This window comes from Brachypodium distachyon, chromosome 2, assembly GCF_000005505.3.
Source record: "Brachypodium distachyon strain Bd21 chromosome 2, Brachypodium_distachyon_v3.0, whole genome shotgun sequence".
NCBI lineage: Eukaryota > Viridiplantae > Streptophyta > Magnoliopsida > Poales > Poaceae > Brachypodium > Brachypodium distachyon.
This window is the reverse complement of record NC_016132.3, coordinates 56,493,931-56,512,570: the sequence shown is the minus strand read 5'-3', so window position 1 is coordinate 56,512,570 and position 18,640 is coordinate 56,493,931. Positions and strand designations below refer to the sequence as shown.

General features: G+C 47.0%; 2 protein-coding genes across 2 annotated transcripts; both read left to right on the top strand.

The window, feature by feature from the left end:
• Positions 1–3,025: 3,025 nt before the first annotated feature.
• LOC100821000 (CBS domain-containing protein CBSX6) lies at positions 3,026–7,254 on the top strand. The gene is made up of 2 exons (XM_010234449.3): positions 3,026–3,730; positions 6,150–7,254. The coding sequence occupies exons 1-2, from the start codon at positions 3,405–3,407 to the stop codon at positions 7,018–7,020; spliced, it is 1,197 nt and encodes a 398-aa protein (XP_010232751.1). The 5' UTR covers positions 3,026–3,404; the 3' UTR covers positions 7,021–7,254.
• A 1,775-nt stretch (positions 7,255–9,029) lies between these two features.
• On the top strand, positions 9,030–13,599 carry LOC100846692 (stearoyl-[acyl-carrier-protein] 9-desaturase 2, chloroplastic). The gene is made up of 3 exons (XM_003564893.4): positions 9,030–9,364; positions 11,877–12,375; positions 12,660–13,599. The coding sequence occupies exons 1-3, from the start codon at positions 9,237–9,239 to the stop codon at positions 13,218–13,220; spliced, it is 1,188 nt and encodes a 395-aa protein (XP_003564941.1). The 5' UTR covers positions 9,030–9,236; the 3' UTR covers positions 13,221–13,599.
• Positions 13,600–18,640: the final 5,041 nt, after the last annotated feature.

The following is an 18,640-nucleotide window of genomic DNA, read 5'->3' as shown; positions in this document are numbered from 1 at the left end:
TAAGAAGTTACCTAAAAGGCTAAAACACAAAGTTGTATTAAAAAAAGTAACTGTATTTGCTGAGGCATGCACCTATATTTGCTCACTGCCGCATATATGAAAACAAAGGAAGAAACTGTAAGACGGTGTGTGAGCGATTAATAATCAAAAGCGAACTACATTAGCTAAGTTAAAAAGCAACTTCAGGCCCAGACATGTTCAAGTATATTGTTAAGAAAAAGGGACTAAATAGGTAGATCTAAACATATAAATAAGCAACTACACTAAAATGAGGCAACTATACAAAGCTAGTCCAGCAACTATACTAAAACAAGGCACCTATACGAAGCAACTAAATAGGTAGTATTCAGTTCAAAATTTGGATACTAAGCAACTTTTATTTAAAAAAAAATGCGAGTACCCCATGGAAGCAACTAATTATTACAAAAGCATAAAACGTCAGAACTGAATACTCAATGAAGCAAAAATTGTTTCAACTAATTATCAACTAGTGAGAAATTTGGCTATATAATGCAATTTCTAGTCAATGTCAAAAAGCACAAAAGCAAAAAACAATAGCTAGTCCAGCAACTAGAGTTCAAAATTGGATAGTAAGCATCAGCGGTACTGTGCAGATCGCGCACAAGGATAGAACCATGACAATCTTGGCTTTGCTACATTCTTTTACCTTCTTCGATGAGTCATGTCTACCCAGAAATACATGTAGCTTAAACACTTGACTAATGCGGTGGGTTTTCTTTCTTCCTGTACTGGCACTAATTTAATCATCATATTTGATGTAAAATCGAGAGGAGGGCATTAGTGTCTGTTTGTGTGCGCACGATTTCTAGAAATCTACTGTAACTAATAACAAGTGCGCACAGATCTCCGGCCCTTCTCTTCGGTGTGTTTTCACACCTCTAAACTAGTTGGACAGTACCATATATGAATCCCAACATCTCCTGCATCTAAATGTGCAATGAATTTCCCAAAAATATCTGAACCATTAGCATTGAGTTGGGCGAGTTATAGGTAACACTAGCAGACACATCCCCATGAAACCACATGCAGAATACAAAAGTGAGCAAACAATTCACAAAAACTACTGGGAAACTACTGAAAGCATTAGCATCGAGTTGGGCAATTTTATGGGTGACATTAGCAGTCACATTAGCACAGCCCTCAATCTCGAATGAAAAGTGAACTAAGCACCTTACCTGCCAATGCAGGATGACGCCTATGCGGTTCCCGTGCATGGCTATGTGCTCGTCGTCTTGTGAGTCGATGTAGACGCTGTGACCTTCGATTAGGAAGTCATCAAAGGAGAGGTGGTCGACGAAGACGACGAGGACACCAATCACACCCGCAGCCAGTCCCCACGCCGTAGAACAGAGCACCTCAACCCCCTCGCCGTGGGGATTAGTGAAGCACAGCAAACCCGCCGCCCACCTCGCCATGGGTCTCAGCAGCACCTCCGACCCAGCTCGTCGTCAAACTCGCCGCAGACGGCCCCTCCGCCCCACCTCCCGTGGCAGCTCTCCGTCTCCCCGCGTAGTTCCTCGCCTCCCCACCTCCCCGCCTACCCGCGGAAGCTACGCCTCGCCGCCGTGGCTCGATTCAAAGCAGCCGCGGCAGCCACAGTAGAACCCAGTTCCATCAACTCCCACCACTGCGCCGCGCGACTTGCAGATGCCCCGCAACCGCCGACTGACCGCGACCCCCGTCCTGACTCGCCAGTGGATGTGTGAAGCCGCGGCGAGAAATCGATGGTGAGCTCGACCTCCCCACCCCCGTCGACCACGCCCCCTTCGTCACGCTTCTCTTCTCCGTCGACCCACACGGCCGCACCGCCGAGAATCACAACGCCAAAGAAAAATCGCTAGCAAGGGAGAGGAGAAAGGCATACAGTTTGGGGGAGAAATGACCAGGGGATAGAAATGGCTGCAGCCTTGCGGGTTGTTTCGGAACGAAAGGATGTGTGGAACCCATCTCAGGAGACGTGGGCCGTGGGTAAAACACGAGGCTGGCTGTCCTAGAAGCATCGGACGGGTTTCCTGTCCAAGGGATGAACAGACGGTGATGAAACCAGTGCGCCCGTCCGGTCCAGAAAGTGCATAAGCACTTTTCAGCATTTAGTATTAACTTTTACATATGTCATGCATTTTTCGACGTCTCCACTGAAAAACAATAATCTAGACGAGACCATTTCAGAAAAAGAGAATGTGAAGTCGACGGGAGCTAAGCTTATCCTAAGCACCCGGCAGCCTATGGTGCCCGTAGCCTCGTGTAGTAGTTTCCAGTTTCCACTGCAATATCGCCAGTGCTCGGTGTTCCCTTCACTGGCGGCCTCTTGGCCGCATACACACACATGGCACTGACAGGAAGAATGCAATCAGAAGTTCGCATCTGGATTCCGGGGAGCAGCAGTACATGCCAAAGATGCGATGTATCACCAGACAACAACCCCTACCAGGGATGCATTTGCCGTACGAAATTTGCCCGGCCGATGACCGATCGATCAGGACGTGTGAGTGGCAAGAAACAAAGCAAGCAGATCCGGTCTCGAGAAATCAAATTGCGAAAGAAATTATGAGTTCGATCAGAGATGTTTAGCTGCGTTTATTGGATTGGAATTCGTGCAACTGTACGTACGGACAAGCGTGCAGCCTCGTGGAGTAAAGAAGGAGCTGGGACAAAAATAGAATCCACAACTGTGGGGCGAGAGTTTCATGAGCAGTGTCAATCTACCAAGTCATCAAGGGAAACCATCTAAAAAAGGGAACTCATCAATCAAACAGGCTGGACTCTTTCTGAAAATAGAAAAAAGAAACAGCCTGGAGTCAGCCTTCGCAAACCAATCGTTTTGTTGGCAAATTACGAGGCTAGCGGCACAAACTTGCTGTGTTTTTATCACGCGACAAACATGGCAACCTATCTTCAAGACTTGCTGATTTTCCAGAGATGTTTATTACTACTAATCTCTAGACCGTTTGATTTTTCTACTAATCTGAGGATATCTTACGATCCTGTCTTCTATCGATCACCCGGCCGGCACGATCTCAAAGCAGGGAGCCGGTTTTAATTGGCCCCCTCAAAAAAATCGGTCGCACGCATCCAATCATTATTTGCAGCCCGAGCCTCATCGCTGGTCTTCTCTGCTCTGCTCTCTTCCCCCCGTCGACTCGGCCGGCGCCTTCAATTGCCACCTGCTCCTGCTTTTAATGGGCATCCCCTCCCTCCGACATGGCCGGCGATCCCCCCACCCGCGCCGCCGGTGATCGCTCCCCCTCCCCATCCTCCTCCTCCTCCTCCTCTTCCTCCTCCTCTGCATCCTCGGCCGCCGCGGTCGGCCCCTCCAGCCTCGTCCTCCACCTGCTCCTCCTCCACTCGCTCTTATAACACGGCCGGCTAAGCCAAGCCCAGCCATGGCGGCCGTGTTCTTCCACCACGTCATCGGGGACCTGACCGTCGGGAAGCCCGAGATCGCGGAGCTGCACGACGCGGACACGCTCGCCACCGCCGCGCGGGCCATCGCGGCCAGCCCCGAGGGCGCCGTGCCCGTCTGGCGCGCGCGCGAGGCGCCCGACGAGCCGCCGTCCGGGGCCAGGTTCGTCGGGATGATCTCCGCCGTCGACATCGCCGCCTTCGTCGCCACCGCCGCCGACGGAGACCGGGCCATGCGCGAAGCCGCCGTCGGCGAGGTCGTGCAGCCCAACCCGGAGCTGCTCAGGGAGGTCGACCCCGGCACCAGGTGAGCCGCTCCGCACCCTCTGTTTCTTCATGTCCCCTCTTCAATTCTCAGCACCTGCTGCCGAACCGCGCCCATCTGATCGGGAAATCCACCCGATCCCTAATTGCGGCGTTCGAGCGTGAAAATGATAGAGAAATCGACGCGCTTCCAGATTCCATTGATCCACGAGCGAGGTGGAATCTTTCCACGTTTTAGCCGATGAACTGCATGCGCTGTGGTTACTGTTGCCTGCTCGGCATGGATCTGTCCCTGCTTGGATACAGCTAATGGACAAGCCCTTTTTTTATCTGATCTGGATGGTAATCTTTGTCGTTTACGCATCTTCGTGCTAGTTTGACCTTCGGAGAAATATGCGGGGTATAAAGTTATTTCCAGTCCTGTCTGAACCTGTAGCTCTGTAAGAGATCACATGGGTTTGTGGTTAAATTGCTCCTGGGTGTACTATGCTGCTTTTTTTTAGTGGAGCTTCTTTTGTTGAAAGCAAATGCTGATTGCCTATTGCTTACTTTTGGCTTGTGCGTGCTATCACATATACTGAAGCTGAGACATCATTCATAGTAGATGTATCAACAGTTAAACACAATACCTTCTCGCCAAACTCTTTGGGTCGAGATCATACCGGATTTGCGTGATAATCGTCTGTCATTGTTGGTGGAATCACATAATAGTTCGGATTGAATTTTGGGTAAAATTTAAAGGTTGATTAAGTGCCTTCAAATAGAGATTAGAAGAAGCTTTTCTGTTACTTCGTACTTGGTTTATTTGATTAGGATTGGTGCTTATGAGTTGGAAAGAAATATCTTACTTGTCCCCAGTCATTTGAATTTAATCCCTATTCACAAAAAGAGTTACAGTAGCTGAAACATTTAAACACTTAACCATCCTTAGCCATGTGTTGGCTGTTCACATTTAAGATATGCTCTTCCTGTATGCACACTGATTTTCTGTAGTATCCAGAGAAATGCAACAGTTGGTCATGCTTTCTCTCCTTCTTAGGTACGCAACCATTTTAGTTGTCCCTTTAGGGATCATTTGCTAACAACGACTAAAAAGCATTTTCATATAACTCCTCGTAGCCCGTTATGGAAAAAAGACTAAAAACTGCAACCTATAATTGTCACCAGCATCACAGATTTAGGTTTTCACCTATCTGCATATTTGCTCATTCTTGATTTTTCTCAATTTCTGGAGTATACCATGTTCCTTTTCCATATTGGGATGTATATTAAATTATCCTATATTGTGACTTTAGTGTTCCTATATGAATGAATGTCTATGCTTTAGCCAAGTCACGCAAGTCCTGATAGCGATCTTCTTCCATTTAAGGAGTTTGCATTATCATCCCATCTCGACAAAATAGTACTTTCTGACTCCTGCATCAAATTTCCAAAGCAAACTGGTGACTGAAGGGTGATGGCTCAATAATGTCATGTGAATGATTTCTCAGCCCGCATTCTGTTATTTATACCATAGTTAGGTTTCTCCTCCCCCCACATCCGTGTTATTAATTTTTGCTAATAGTTGAAATCCACTGTGTCTCCATCTGAAAAAAAAACTATGCCTGTTGCTTTTACATTACTCAGCTATCACCTGAACCAATGCTTTCACTTTCATACTTCTTGCTTGCTGTCTTATTTGTGTTTAGCTGATTTTTTTTAGTGATCATTACTGTTTTGCTGTTCAGAAACAAAGTTGCAAGTCTGTAAGAATCGAACAGAATACTACCTCCGTTCCATAAATCTTGTCTCAAATTTGCCCAAATGTGGATGTATCTATTCCTAAAAAATGTCTAGATACATGTAATATTTCGACAAGAATTATGGAACGGAGGGAGTAGATTTTAGCAGTAATGGCTCAACAGCAGCAACAAGTAGTTGTTAATTTAACCCAATGCTCAGGTGCTGAGCTGTGCATATCTTCTGCATGAAACACAGAAGATCAGTTTCCTGTCGCAAAATGATACTGTGATCAACGTCATAGTTCTTTTAGCCTCTGTCAAATTTTCCTTTCAAAACTTAAACATGCCAGATGGATTTCACATGGTACAGAACTTTGTGCTTCTGATTGTGTTGTGATCAGAGGAACAAAGTGGGAACATGATTTCATTAGCCAATGTAATGTCACAATCAGGAAGGTTATATATATGTGGAAGCTGTACAGGCTTTTAATGGGTACACGAATCGCACATGACACATGCAAGGCACTCCAATCATGTCTCTAAATGATTTGAAAGCACTGGTACTGGGCCACGGACACATTCTTAGAGCTGGAAAAATACTGTAGTTTCAATAGGACACAACACTCTGAGCTGCATACAGTGTCTGCTTATTACACTCCTCTGCTTCCTTTAGTCCTTCACCTCTGAAGGAAGTTCATCTTTTCCAGTTCTTCTGTTTGACATATATCATTGTCTTGCAAGGTTGATCGATGCGCTGGAGCTGATGAGGAATGGAGTAAAGCGCTTGCTTCTTCGCAAGAATGGCTCCTGGACAGGCCTCACCAAGCGGTTTTCAATGCTTTACGATGGGAAATGGATAAAGAGCTCTGATTCAGCATCCGCGAGCTCACCTAGCAGCAGCAGTATGCACTTGTGCTCACCTGTAGCTGTAAGTTCGGTGGACAGATTTTGCTGTCTGGCAAGGGAAGATATCCTCCGGTTCCTGATCGGATGCCTCGGTGCTCTTGCCCCCATCCCACTGTCTCGGATCTGCACCCTTGGGGCCATCAATCCAAACTACTGTCACGTCGAAGCATCGGCACCAGCCATGGAAGCGATCCAGAAGATCCCTCGAGACCCATGCGGGGTAGCTGTAGTGGAGACAATGCCAGATGGAGTTCGCAAGATCATCGGAGACATCTCGGCGTACAAGCTGTGGAAGTGCGACTACGTCGCAGCAGCGTGGGCGCTCGCAAACTTGTCGGCGGGGCAGTTCGTCATCGGCGCCGACGAGAACGGGTCAACGCCTATCTCGGCTTTTCTGGAGCTTCCTATCAACTCGTCGATCGTGGAGGAGGCTGAACCGGGGCGCTCTCCCAGGCTGAAGAAGTTCAGCAGCAGGAGCATCGGGTTTCTGAACAGCCAGGCGAACCAGGCGAGGAGCATGTACCGGGGCCGGAGCGCGCCGTTGACGTGCAGGAGCACGAGCTCGCTGGCGGCCGTCATGGCGCAGATGCTGTCCCACCGGGCCACGCACGTGTGGGTGACCGACGCGGACGCCGAGGAGGACGGCGTCCTCGTCGGTGTCGTCGGGTACATCGACATCCTCGGCGCCGTCACCAAGAACGTTTGATTGACCATCGCCGCCGTCCTGGTTTCGATGATGATGATCTCCACCGGCGCGTATTTTGTAAACAGTTGTAGTGCTTGGTTGGTTTTTGGTTTTGTGGTGCTCTGGGATAGTTTTTTTGAGAGCTGTCGGCGTGCGTGGAACTGAAGTGTATTGTGGGTGTACTGTGCATTCTTTGTTGATGGGTTTTTATAAAACAGGCTCGGGCTAACATTCGTTGCTCGACTTGTTCAGGCTGATGGATTTCGGCAACAGGGACCTTCGAACTTTCGAAGCAGACCAAATCACATCGACAGATACGAGCGTACGCTTCAGCACTCAGTCAGAGACTCAGAGCACCTCTCACTCGGTCGACGCCAAAGCGCTTGCATAGAGTGCATCCAGCTGCAGCTCCAGCGTCGGGCAGCAAAGTAGTTCTTGATTCTCAAAAAAAAAAGAGAGAGTAAAGTAGTTCTTGTGATATTGGGCCTGTCTCCAAGACCCAAAGACCTGCCACCACTTTGTTGGATTTGTGCAAGCAAGAAAATACCAAAACTAGCTCTAGTGATCTTGGGCCTGGCTCCAGACCCAAAGACTGGCCACCACCACTTCTTGGATTGGGTGGCGCATCAAAATGTTTGGGCCGTCACTACTGTGGGTTGCAAACTTGTACTAGTACTTCTATTTTGCATCGTAATTAACCAGATTTTCTCTTCTCATTTTTATTTGCTGCTCCTAAATCCTAATATGCAATGCATCAGAACTTCACAAAACCCAGACACGCGCATCCGCATTGGGAGGACATCAGGCCATGTGGTCTTTAGTGTGGCTCAGGTTCAAGTGCCAGACTTGGCATATGTGTTCTCATTTTCTAGATTTATTTCAGTGAGAGTGTTGTACCCGTCAACTACGAAATGTCTGTATTGACTTTCGTAATCTCAAAATGATCTGACGGCGGCGCAGTCTCTCGGAGGTGCTTATAAGAGTAGATGCATGAGTGTTCTAGGGGTGAGTGTACGTGTAGGCCCAGTGGTCACTCCTGCTGCCTGATTTGCCGTACCGGCCGAGTTAGGCGGTGCACCTCGTGACTTCGTGAGCGGCCGCCGCATGGGACAAACGGAAACAAAAACCCAGCGCACGCGCGATCCGGCGGTGCCGACGCCACTCTGCCGAGACGTTCTCCGAACGGAATCACGGAACATCTTCTCCATCCATCCAAACCTGGACGGATGGAGAAGATGCGCGCCTCGGTATCATCGACCACGGCATATGTACCGCCCGGCCCGGGAGCACGTGTAAACACCCAGGGTTTCCTTTCTTTCCACGCCGAAGAAAAGGCATATCCTGTGCCTGTACGAGGGGTAGGCACCGCAGGAGGCAGGGCCGCAGCGCAAAAGGGCCCGCAGCTGCAGCGACCGCACACTTGTCGCCCGCCAAGGCGCAACGGACGAAACCAAAGCCTCGCGCAGCCCGCCTCGTGTCCCTGGCATTGCGATTGCGAGCCAGCACCACCGTGACGACGTGAATGGCACGCACGTCACGCGAGCAATCTCGGCTTGGCACACACACACAGTCTAAACTTGCGGTCTTCTCCTTGCGAGTTTCCACGGGTGACACAAGTCTAAAATGTAGGCATCGGGACGTGGAATTCCAGCCGTTTTACCTGCAAGTTTCCGCAAGGGTCTCGTCTGTCTATATCTATCGATCGATCTGTGCTGCGTCTTTGGGAAATCCGGGGCCACCAAAAGTCCTTCGCGAATATTCCTGCCCAACCTTGTCTGTCTCCGGCGGGCGACACCCACAGTTTTGAGCCGATCCGCGCGGTATACCGACCAGTTTTTGCGCTAGCTAGAGCTAGAGTGTCCCCATTGCGAAGCTTTGCATTTCGCAATTGCATACTCAAAAGGCAGAGATGTTTTTCTTCCACTCTAAGAGAAAAAAAGAGAGAGGTTGTTCATACCTAGTAGTGGGGTAAAAATATTCGGAGGAGGGGGGGATAAATAAGGGCCGGGTGGCGCCCAGCCCAGCAGCGTGCGTGCACCCGTGGCTCGTATCGTAGCGGACTTGCCAGCAGCATACCGGCGCCGCGGGGCAGAAACACCAAAACCTGAGGTGGAGATCGCGCGAGCCGCCGAACCCCATCTCTCTTCCTCGCCACCACCCGCATCTCAATCTCTCTCTCTCTCTCGCCTCCCTCCCCGCGACTACGGCTGGCGGCGGAGGCTGCTGCGGCGGCGACGATGACCTCCAGGATGGCGCTCCGCCCCCACGACGTCACCCTCTGCCTCTCCTCCCCGCTCGCCGGCCACCGCCACCGCAGGAGGAGCAGCCGCGTCAGGGTACTCGCCGTCGCCTCGTCCACCGCCAAGTAAGACGCCATCTCCTCTTCTCCTTCCCCTCAAGTTCTCCCCCGCTGCGCCGTGAGATTGGATTCCCGCCGCGCCCGGCCGCGCCGGATTTGGGTGCGTCTGTTGGTACAGATTGGTGATAGTGAATTAGTGATGCGTGATGTGCTGTGCTTTCTCCTGGCTCGCGTTGAACGCCTCTCTCGTTGCTCTCTCGTCCTCCTTCCCAAGCGTTCGAAAATGCCGGATCGGGATTCAATTTGATTTCAGTAAAAAAAATTTCAATTCTCTCTTCATCGTCGTCGACGCTTGTGTCCTGTCAGGGATGTCAGATTCGTCCATGTTTTGCTGCGAGTTCCCCGTGCCGGTGGGCGCTAAACAATCCGCACATGGCCGCTGCTGCTGCATCTCCCTCCCTTCCTCCTAGTAAAAGGACATCAGATCAGGGCTCAAAATAACAGTAGAACCTCGAACGCCATTTAATTCTGCATGCGCAGGTCGGTTCCCCTGTGCAGATTGACCTGGCGAGGCGTTCCGACTTCCGAGCCCCTACTATTGTCCGTGCGCCAGTCCGTTTCGCATCTACTTCCTCCACATTGAATCTGCTGGGGCCTTCAAGTGCAAAATGAGTTTTGCTTCCGGAACGGCCGCGGACGTAGAGTACTGTTACTAGCACTATACATTTATTGGCGGTACTACGGTTTGTTGTGCTGACCGGTTATGGGAAACCGGTGGTTCATGTCGATCTCAACAACCTGCAATCATCGTGGATTTGATTCCTGGGGGGTGTCTTCGTCTCCGTACCACTAAGCACTTCGCTTCGTTGTTCATAGGAGAACGGAGGTGAACAATCGTTGTCGGCCTGATTCGGTAGCCCTGTGGTCCACGGCATGGTCTCAGTATGTTGCGATTTAATTTGAGCTGCTCAGGACCGTTGCTGATTTAGGTCGCTGTGTTTATGACAGCTCTGCGTTGTTCATCTGCTCGCTTGACAGGTTCACGAAGTATTAAGTACAGTATGATATCTGAAGGAGTATGCGACTGATTGACTGATTGTGTCATGTCCTAGGTATATTAATTAATTCTACACGGTGAGCCCAACCCACGGTTCCTTGCTGGCCTATGTTTCTTTGAGATGCCAATCATTGACCATTTTCAATTGAATGTTTCAAAATGTTAAGATGTCTCGCAGAACATGTATCACAGTTACTGCTATCTGAAGTTAATCCAAATAGATTTTGCACTTGGGTTCTATTGCAAAAGATCTGGGGTTAGAGCAGCAGATTTGAGTCATTTCACTGCTTGCTCCTAGTAGCAGTTGGTAGTTTTTGATTTCCACTTCTGCATATTACTCTCTTAGTTTCGTTTTCCATCCAGGAGTCTTGTTCAGTGACAGTGATATGCAGAACTTGAGACTTCAACGTCAAGGAAATACTAGCTAATTGTGAAGATGCAATCCATGAATTAATATATTCACTGTGAAGATCATATTAGGATTGGCATGGTCGCATGGGACGCAACATGGGCATGCCTGTTGTTTGGGAAAGCTCAATGAGATTAGCTACTAACCTAACTGCATTTATGTGTATTTGCATCTCCAATCGTACAATTGATGTCGCAAATTATAACTTTTTCCCTCAATATATGTCACTGTTATAAACACAATCGCACCATATCCACCTATTAGCCCCCTTCTCCTTCTTCCTTGGTCCAAGCAATCTCAGTCCCACGCGCAGAGTTTGTACCTCGTCTCGGTCTGCAGAGAGAGATCATTTCTCATCCTCATCTAATTTTTGGTGGCATCCATTCATACGCAACTGAAGTGGACCATTGATGATGCAAACCTTAGAGGCTAGCAGCCTAGTGTACAATCTAGTTTTCATTCCTACTCTGCTTCTTTTGTCAAAATTACAAAAGGTCAACCAAGTTTCAAAAGCGCAAGGGAAAAAAAGGTGACCATGTGGACTATCTTTGTCAGCCTATAAATTTACTACATGTTAGCTTTTGCTTACATTCATATGTTGAAAGTATCAGACCATTTTAATTTACACTCCTATACATTGTAAAAATGTCACTGCAGATGTTAGGAGTGGCACTTAATCGCTTCAAGGCGTCAATTTTGACGTCTTGACATTTTTGTTGTTAACCTTGCATGTGCTCCAGCAGCTCTTTCCAGGCAATTGTGCTAGGTCCTGCTTCTCTAGTGTTTTTTATTGCAAAACAAACAAGGCAAAGTGCAAATGTTGCTAGATTCCTGGTGTCATGGCTGTTGTTGATTTCCTGGTGCAGTTAGATAAGGATAATATATGAACTGCGCACATGCTTCTTCATTATCTTGCTGTACCATGAAGAGGATACTACAGCCATGCATGTGTATTAGTATGTAATATAGGTGAATAAGTGACTAATACTAGAAATTTTATTTATCTTGACAGCCTCAGTAAAAAAATAAAAAGGGATGTCATGCTAACGACATCCAATATTTCATCATGTAACTTGGAATTGCTGACAACTTGTTTTGTTTTTCTATTCCAGGGTTGAGAGTAAGAAGGCATTTGCTCCTCCAAGGGAGGTACATGTCCAGGTTACACACTCAATGCCACCTCAGAAGATCGAGATATTCCAGTCTCTTGATGGTTGGGCTAGAGATAATCTCCTGCTACATCTCAAGCCAGTTGAGAAGTGTTGGCAGCCACAGGATTTCCTCCCTGATCCAGCATCTGATAGCTTTCACGATGAAGTCAAGGAACTCAGAGAACGTGCCAAGGAAATTCCTGATGATTATCTTGTTTGTTTGGTCGGAGACATGATTACTGAGGAAGCTCTTCCTACATACCAGACCATGCTTAACACCCTTGATGGCGTCCGAGATGAAACAGGTGCAAGCCCCACTGCTTGGGCTGTTTGGACGAGGGCATGGACGGCTGAGGAGAACAGGCATGGTGACCTTCTAAACAAGTATCTGTACCTCACTGGGAGAGTTGACATGAGACAAATTGAGAAGACAATTCAGTATCTTATTGGCTCTGGCATGGTAAGTTGGTAACAGTTATCATCATTCTTTTATTAGCTTGACATATTTGTTCACTTGTTCATGCTTAGCTAGTTGGTATTTACTGACATGTGATGCTTTCATGATATTTTTTTGGAACACTTGTAAGTTCACTTGTAACACAGTAAATTGTACTTTGAACAACAATTGAGACAACTTTAAAATGTGTCCACCTTTTATTACTTCGATGTGTTTTTGCTCATGTTGGCTACTGCATAGAGAAGTATGTAAAACTTACATATACACCTTTGCTGTTTTATTTTCAGGACCCTAGGACAGAGAACAATCCATATCTTGGGTTCATCTACACTTCTTTCCAAGAGCGTGCAACCTTCATCTCACATGGAAACACTGCTCGCCATGCCAAGGACTTCGGTGACCTAAAGCTCGCACAGATCTGTGGTATCATCGCCTCGGATGAGAAGCGGCATGAGACTGCATACACCAAGATTGTTGAGAAGCTGTTCGAGATCGATCCAGATGGCACTGTGCTTGCTCTATCTGACATGATGAAGAAGAAGATCGCAATGCCTGCCCACCTGATGTTTGATGGGCAGGATGATAAGCTTTTTGACCACTTCTCCATGGTGGCTCAGAGGCTCGGAGTTTACACCGCCAGGGATTATGCTGACATCCTCGAGTTCCTTGTTGGGAGGTGGAAGGTGCCCGACCTGACTGGCCTCTCTGGTGAGGCACAGAAGGCCCAGGACTACCTTTGCACCCTTGCAGGAAGGATCCGGAAGTTGGATGAAAGGGCTCAATCGAGAGCCAAGCAAGCCGGTAAGATGCCCTTTAGCTGGGTCTATGGTAGGGAAGTGCAAATGTGAGCACCAGATGCCATTGCGACTGCTTGCATAACGGCTTCCAGCGAATCCATGTGGAGACCGTCTTGATAGCGAGGTTCAGGTTTCGCCTCGTTGCATAGTTCTTCAGGTTCATCAGTACCATCAGTACCGTTCTTGTAGCGATAGGGAGATGCTGTCTGTCCGTGTCTTAGTTTTGTTCGGTGCTCTAATGTACAACTTCTGATCGTGTGGAGTGGACATGAACTGAACATGCAGTTTGCCTTCAGTGTGCTGTTTCTGTTGTTCAGATCCGTGGAAGTTCAAGTTTTGTGACCCAGAACCTTTATCATCATAAACTCTTTTCCTTATCTGGGCGAAATCTGCCATGTCAAATAATAATATTGGAGAAGCTCCAACTGAAGGTCGCTGTTTTTTCTCTCGGGGTGCTGAAGATCGACGGTAATATTTGCAGTGAATTTCGTGAATCCTCCAAATAATGAACTCCAACGGTGTACTCTAAGAACCCGTCTGTCTCTGTTTGAGGCAGCATATGGTTCACGATGGTTCACGCGGTGACGTTTTTCTAGCATCTGCATAAATCAGTGGTTTCTATCATGCTGCTGCGTCTGAGATGTGGCTGAACGCATGCCATTGTTAGTGTATTTCGTAATCTAAGATCGACAGGGCCGTGCAGAAAGAAATGAAATACGGAGTACTAGAAAATGTTTATCCAATATGCTTGGCGCATATAGTTAATATACGAAATGCTCTGCGACGATAGAGTATAATAATATGCCCAGGCACCTGTACAAGTTGACGAGCGCTCTGCCTAAAACTGCTTCTGACTCGGCCTTGCCATCTGCTGCATTTGAACTCTAGCCGCGGTGCCTCCTCCCTGCTTTGCCGCTCATTTAGCATTCTGTTTTCTCAGCTCAACAATGGTGTCAGCTGCCTGCCTCTGTTCCCAACAAACGGCCGCGGATATTTCTCGCACAAATTCCGAAAATGCTGAGAAATCAACAGTGTACCGACAAGTAGGCCCACGGTAGCCAATTCTGCCCCCACCTGTCAGATGTCTGCTCAAAGGAACAAATCTTTATGATCATGGCTAGTTGTCCAGACAAGACAAATGAGTTAGGCAGCCAGCCTCTGTTCCGTTGAGGGCGAAAGCTGAATTGCTGACATATAACATGAAAGGAAAATATGCTTGTAATCGGCACAATCCACCTGACGCAGAGATCCTTTCTGCCACCTGAAAGGGAGGTGATCGATGTCTGTAGCCAAGTTTCTTAGCGTAAACGCAGAGTGCAGAGCTCATGGATGCCGTTTTTCCATCAGATAAAAGAGAGGGAGCCGATTCATTGTAAAAGAGAACCAAGTTGCAGGGAAGCAGGTTGAACGTGCAAGGTGCAAGGCTGCAACCTCTCCGCATGGAACATCGGCTGATCGGTCGACAAGACGCCGCGATGGAATTTGGAACATTTTCATGTGCATGAGTGCATCTGGGGATTGATTCCCCTGATCCGTTATGCAGATATATAAAGCTTGAGAGTGGGAATTTTTATGTGGACATCGTTGGCTCGTCGCTTTTGTGAACTCTTTAATGTGATTTCTGAATGGAATTAATAAGCGGGAGAATGTTGCAATTGCCTCTGAATTAGGTCAGGTGAGTTGGCCATCTGGAATTCTTGATTAGGTCAGATAAGCACTATGGATTAAGAATAAAATGGACTTCCTTTTTTCTGCTCAATGTTTAATTTGGTACTGACACGTGTTATGAATGAATCATTTTGTTTTTGAGAAACACCGAGTACTAGAGCTAGGAATGGGTGATCCGGCCCGGACAGCCAGCCCAGGCCTCATTTTCCCGCCCAAAGCCTCGCTCGTAAGCCCAAAATAATTTTTTTTTTGCAAAATAGGTATAAAAATCATTCTTTATCCCAAAAATAATTATTTTAATACGAAAAAGGACATTTTCCTGCCGGGCTTTGTAAAGCCCGTCCTGAAACCCGGCCTGGCCCGAGAATCCCTAGGGTCCAGGTGTAGTGTAGACACACACCACCAGGTGCATGCTCTCACACAATGTCTATTTATACCAAGTGAAGATCTCCGACCATCGATGGGCAATAGCCTATCACAGAAAGAATAATTTGCTCTGGTGAAATGCACGAGATGTCGAGCATTAGGTTTTATCTCTTCTCACTAGGGATACTCTATTTTCCATGTTTTATGTTGTTATGATAGAAAAACAAATAAAGCTTCTTAGTAATAAAACTGCTAAAACATCTAAGGTTTCCACAATGCTACTCCATCCACCATTTCGAACATACTATTATTATCAGAAATTCAAGTAGTAAGGTACAAATAGTCCAACTATTTAATGTAATTGATATTTCAAAGTTGCTTGAGAAATAACAATTTATAAGTTGACCAAGTTGTACACAATGAAATTTGGGGAAATATCAGGTGAAAACTCCCATCCGGTGCAAATCTAAAAACTCTCACTCAGAGCCGTTGGATTCCGAATGGACGTTCCAGATGTGATTTTTGTGAAAAAACACCATCGTGCCCTCTTCCCCTACCTCCGTCCAAACTTGAATCTTGCACTATGGCGATGCACCCCGCGGGCCGCCGCTGCTGTCGAGCGGCGAAACTGCTGCGCAGCTGCTGTTCTCACCCGATGCCTGAACCCTCAGCCGGTGAACCAAGAAAAGTTTCTAGGCCCTGAAATGGATTCTGTCCTACGGGACCTACCGATGAAGATTTCTAGGCTGTGAATTAACTTACAAACTCATCACTGCTAGGCCCTAATCACTGCATACAAGAACAGTCAATGGCAGAAACCAAAAATTATGCTCTGCTAACTTGTGAGTGCTTCTCCATGCCAACGAAAGTGAGCAGAACCAAGAAGTAAATATACAAACTCTATCCGTGATCCGTGTACAATAAATAAATCAAAGCTCACAAGTACCCACGCCCAAAATTGATTCCAGGCAAACACACTTTCGACATGAATCAAAATATACGGACAATGAAATCATCCAATTACACCATGTTCTGTTCGGCATAAGAGATTTCTAGTCTCGTGGTCAGGAGATGGGGAATAAATTTCTACTAGGAGTCACCGGCCGGTCCGTCAAATCCACACCAAATCGGGCGAAGGGAGCGAGGAATCGTGAAAGGCAGATTTTTAGGCAATCAAGCATCGCGTAGGGCGGAGGGCCCGGCTGTTGCCGACAGCCACGACTATGGCAGCGGCGACGGCCTGCTCTCAGTTGGAGGCAGTAGAAGGGTACGCGGGCATGACGTAGCGCAGCTGCCTCCGCATCACATCTGGAACGTCCATTCGGAATCCAATGACTCTGAGTGAGAGTTTTCAGATTTGCACCAGATGGGAGTTTTCACCTGATATTTCCCCATGAAATTTAAAGTTGCAAAGGAAAATTGTCTGTGGCAGGTGTAAAGAAGTGCAAACTGTACAGTCGTTGCAGATTTCTAAGCTTAAAATTGCTCAGAATTTATATAAGAGAGAAAATATATTGCAAGCTACCACTCAGTTTTCATAGTTACATAAAGAATCAATGTTTCGAATTGTTAACTATAAAAATAAGAATATCACTCTATCTACTGGGAAATAAACGCTCCCATAGTCTAAATATCTATATTTTCCTCGGTGGACTCAGAAGATAACTAAAGGCTTCAAGCAACTTATTTCTTCTTCTTTTCTTTGTCCTATGCATGCGCATGTCAACAAAAACTAATGGTTATTAACCCCTTAAAAAATAGCAGAAGAAGGAGAAAACAATTATCAAAACCTATACACTCAAGGCATTAATCCAAAGGTATAGATCACATCATCCCAAGTCACTCTCCAAACCAATTTAATTATGACACCAATTCCCTGCACCCATATTTTGTTCCATTGTTTCAAAAGAGATCGATGAGTGACCAGTGATGCACGCAGAGCTAGCAGTGGTAAAAAATACAACAATAATTGTGACAACATGGACAAGAATTAGAATAAATCACTGCGCGCAGCACCGTATTCCCTCATGCAGACATATATGCTTCATCGATCGATCCAGTATAATCCACCGTACCTTGCATGCGTCTCTCTCTGCGCGAATATATTTTTAGATTGCTGCAGCCTGAAATTGCAATTGCATGATGTGGCTACCTGAAGGAGATGCTAAGTAGTAGGTCCAATGGTGCACTTTTGGTTTGAAGCAATACCGACTCTGACCACTTGAAGTATGCAGGCATGCGAATGAGTAGTATCATGCTAGCATACTCCCTCCATTCTCTCTTTACGCTTAACATGCAGTTTTATTTATCAAGAATCTTTACAGTCAATGTTCGTCTCCCTGGTCTTACTGATGTGGGTTTAGGAAAAATGTTATCGAGGGTCTGCACAGCTAATTTTGAGGAGGCTGGCGTCAATTTGAGAGGAGTGTTGGAAGGATGACTGGAGGGAAAGCAATTGGAAATAATAGGTTGGGAGGAAAAGAACGAAGAGAAATGAGGGAGGTCAAAACCCCGAAGGCTCATCGACGTGTTGGGTGGATAATGCCAGCACCTCCCAGGCATAGAGGGATTGCCTTATCAAGTTATCATTGTTGTTGGGCACTAGACGCGGCGGATAGATCATGGCGGGAGGAAGGAGGCCTCGACAAAGAGTTGGGAGGAGAAGAACACAAAGAAAAGGGTGGGAGCTAAGGACGGGGAAAAGGTGGATATAGGCAGATGGAGGTGTGGAGAGACGGAGGAAGAAGTGGAGAGGGGCAAGGGCGGAGCAAGTTACATTTTTACGAGGTAAACAAATTACCAAGGACATTGGTTATTTATCGCTCAAAAGCTTCCCCATAAAATTTGAAATTTGCTAGAATTTGTTATGTATTCATACACGAATATTCTTTGACCGTAACATGCTTAACCAGCTAGGACCGATTATTAGAAATACCGATCAGTATCCAGAATCCGTGGCCAGACATATGTGTTTGGAACTGCAACATTTGTTTTTGGAGTACTGGGATACCGTAACAAAACTCAAAATTAAAAATGAAGGAAGCAATAAAAACGATCGAAACACGGGTGTGGCGGTGTACATGTCTTTTTTTTTCTAAAAAAGAAAAGAATACCAGTGGATCAACCGGAGTCCGGAGCGAGCGAGCTGCTAGCGACCGAAAGCATGCGTGTCTATGTCCATTTCAGTCTCCTCCACACGGACTTGGGTTGGCTTTCGGTCACACGCGCGTACGAATATTGTTGCACGCACCTGAATGCATGCATGCATGATATGCCAAGCGCTTGTGTACATGCACGTCCATGTCAGCCGTCCTCTGATCTATTTTCTTCTCCTCTTCTCGTCAAAGATAAGCAAAGCAAAACCAAGTTAATCGACGTATAGTACGTCCCTCTCGCTGCACGCGCGCACGCATGCAACATCATCGATCCGATCGAAT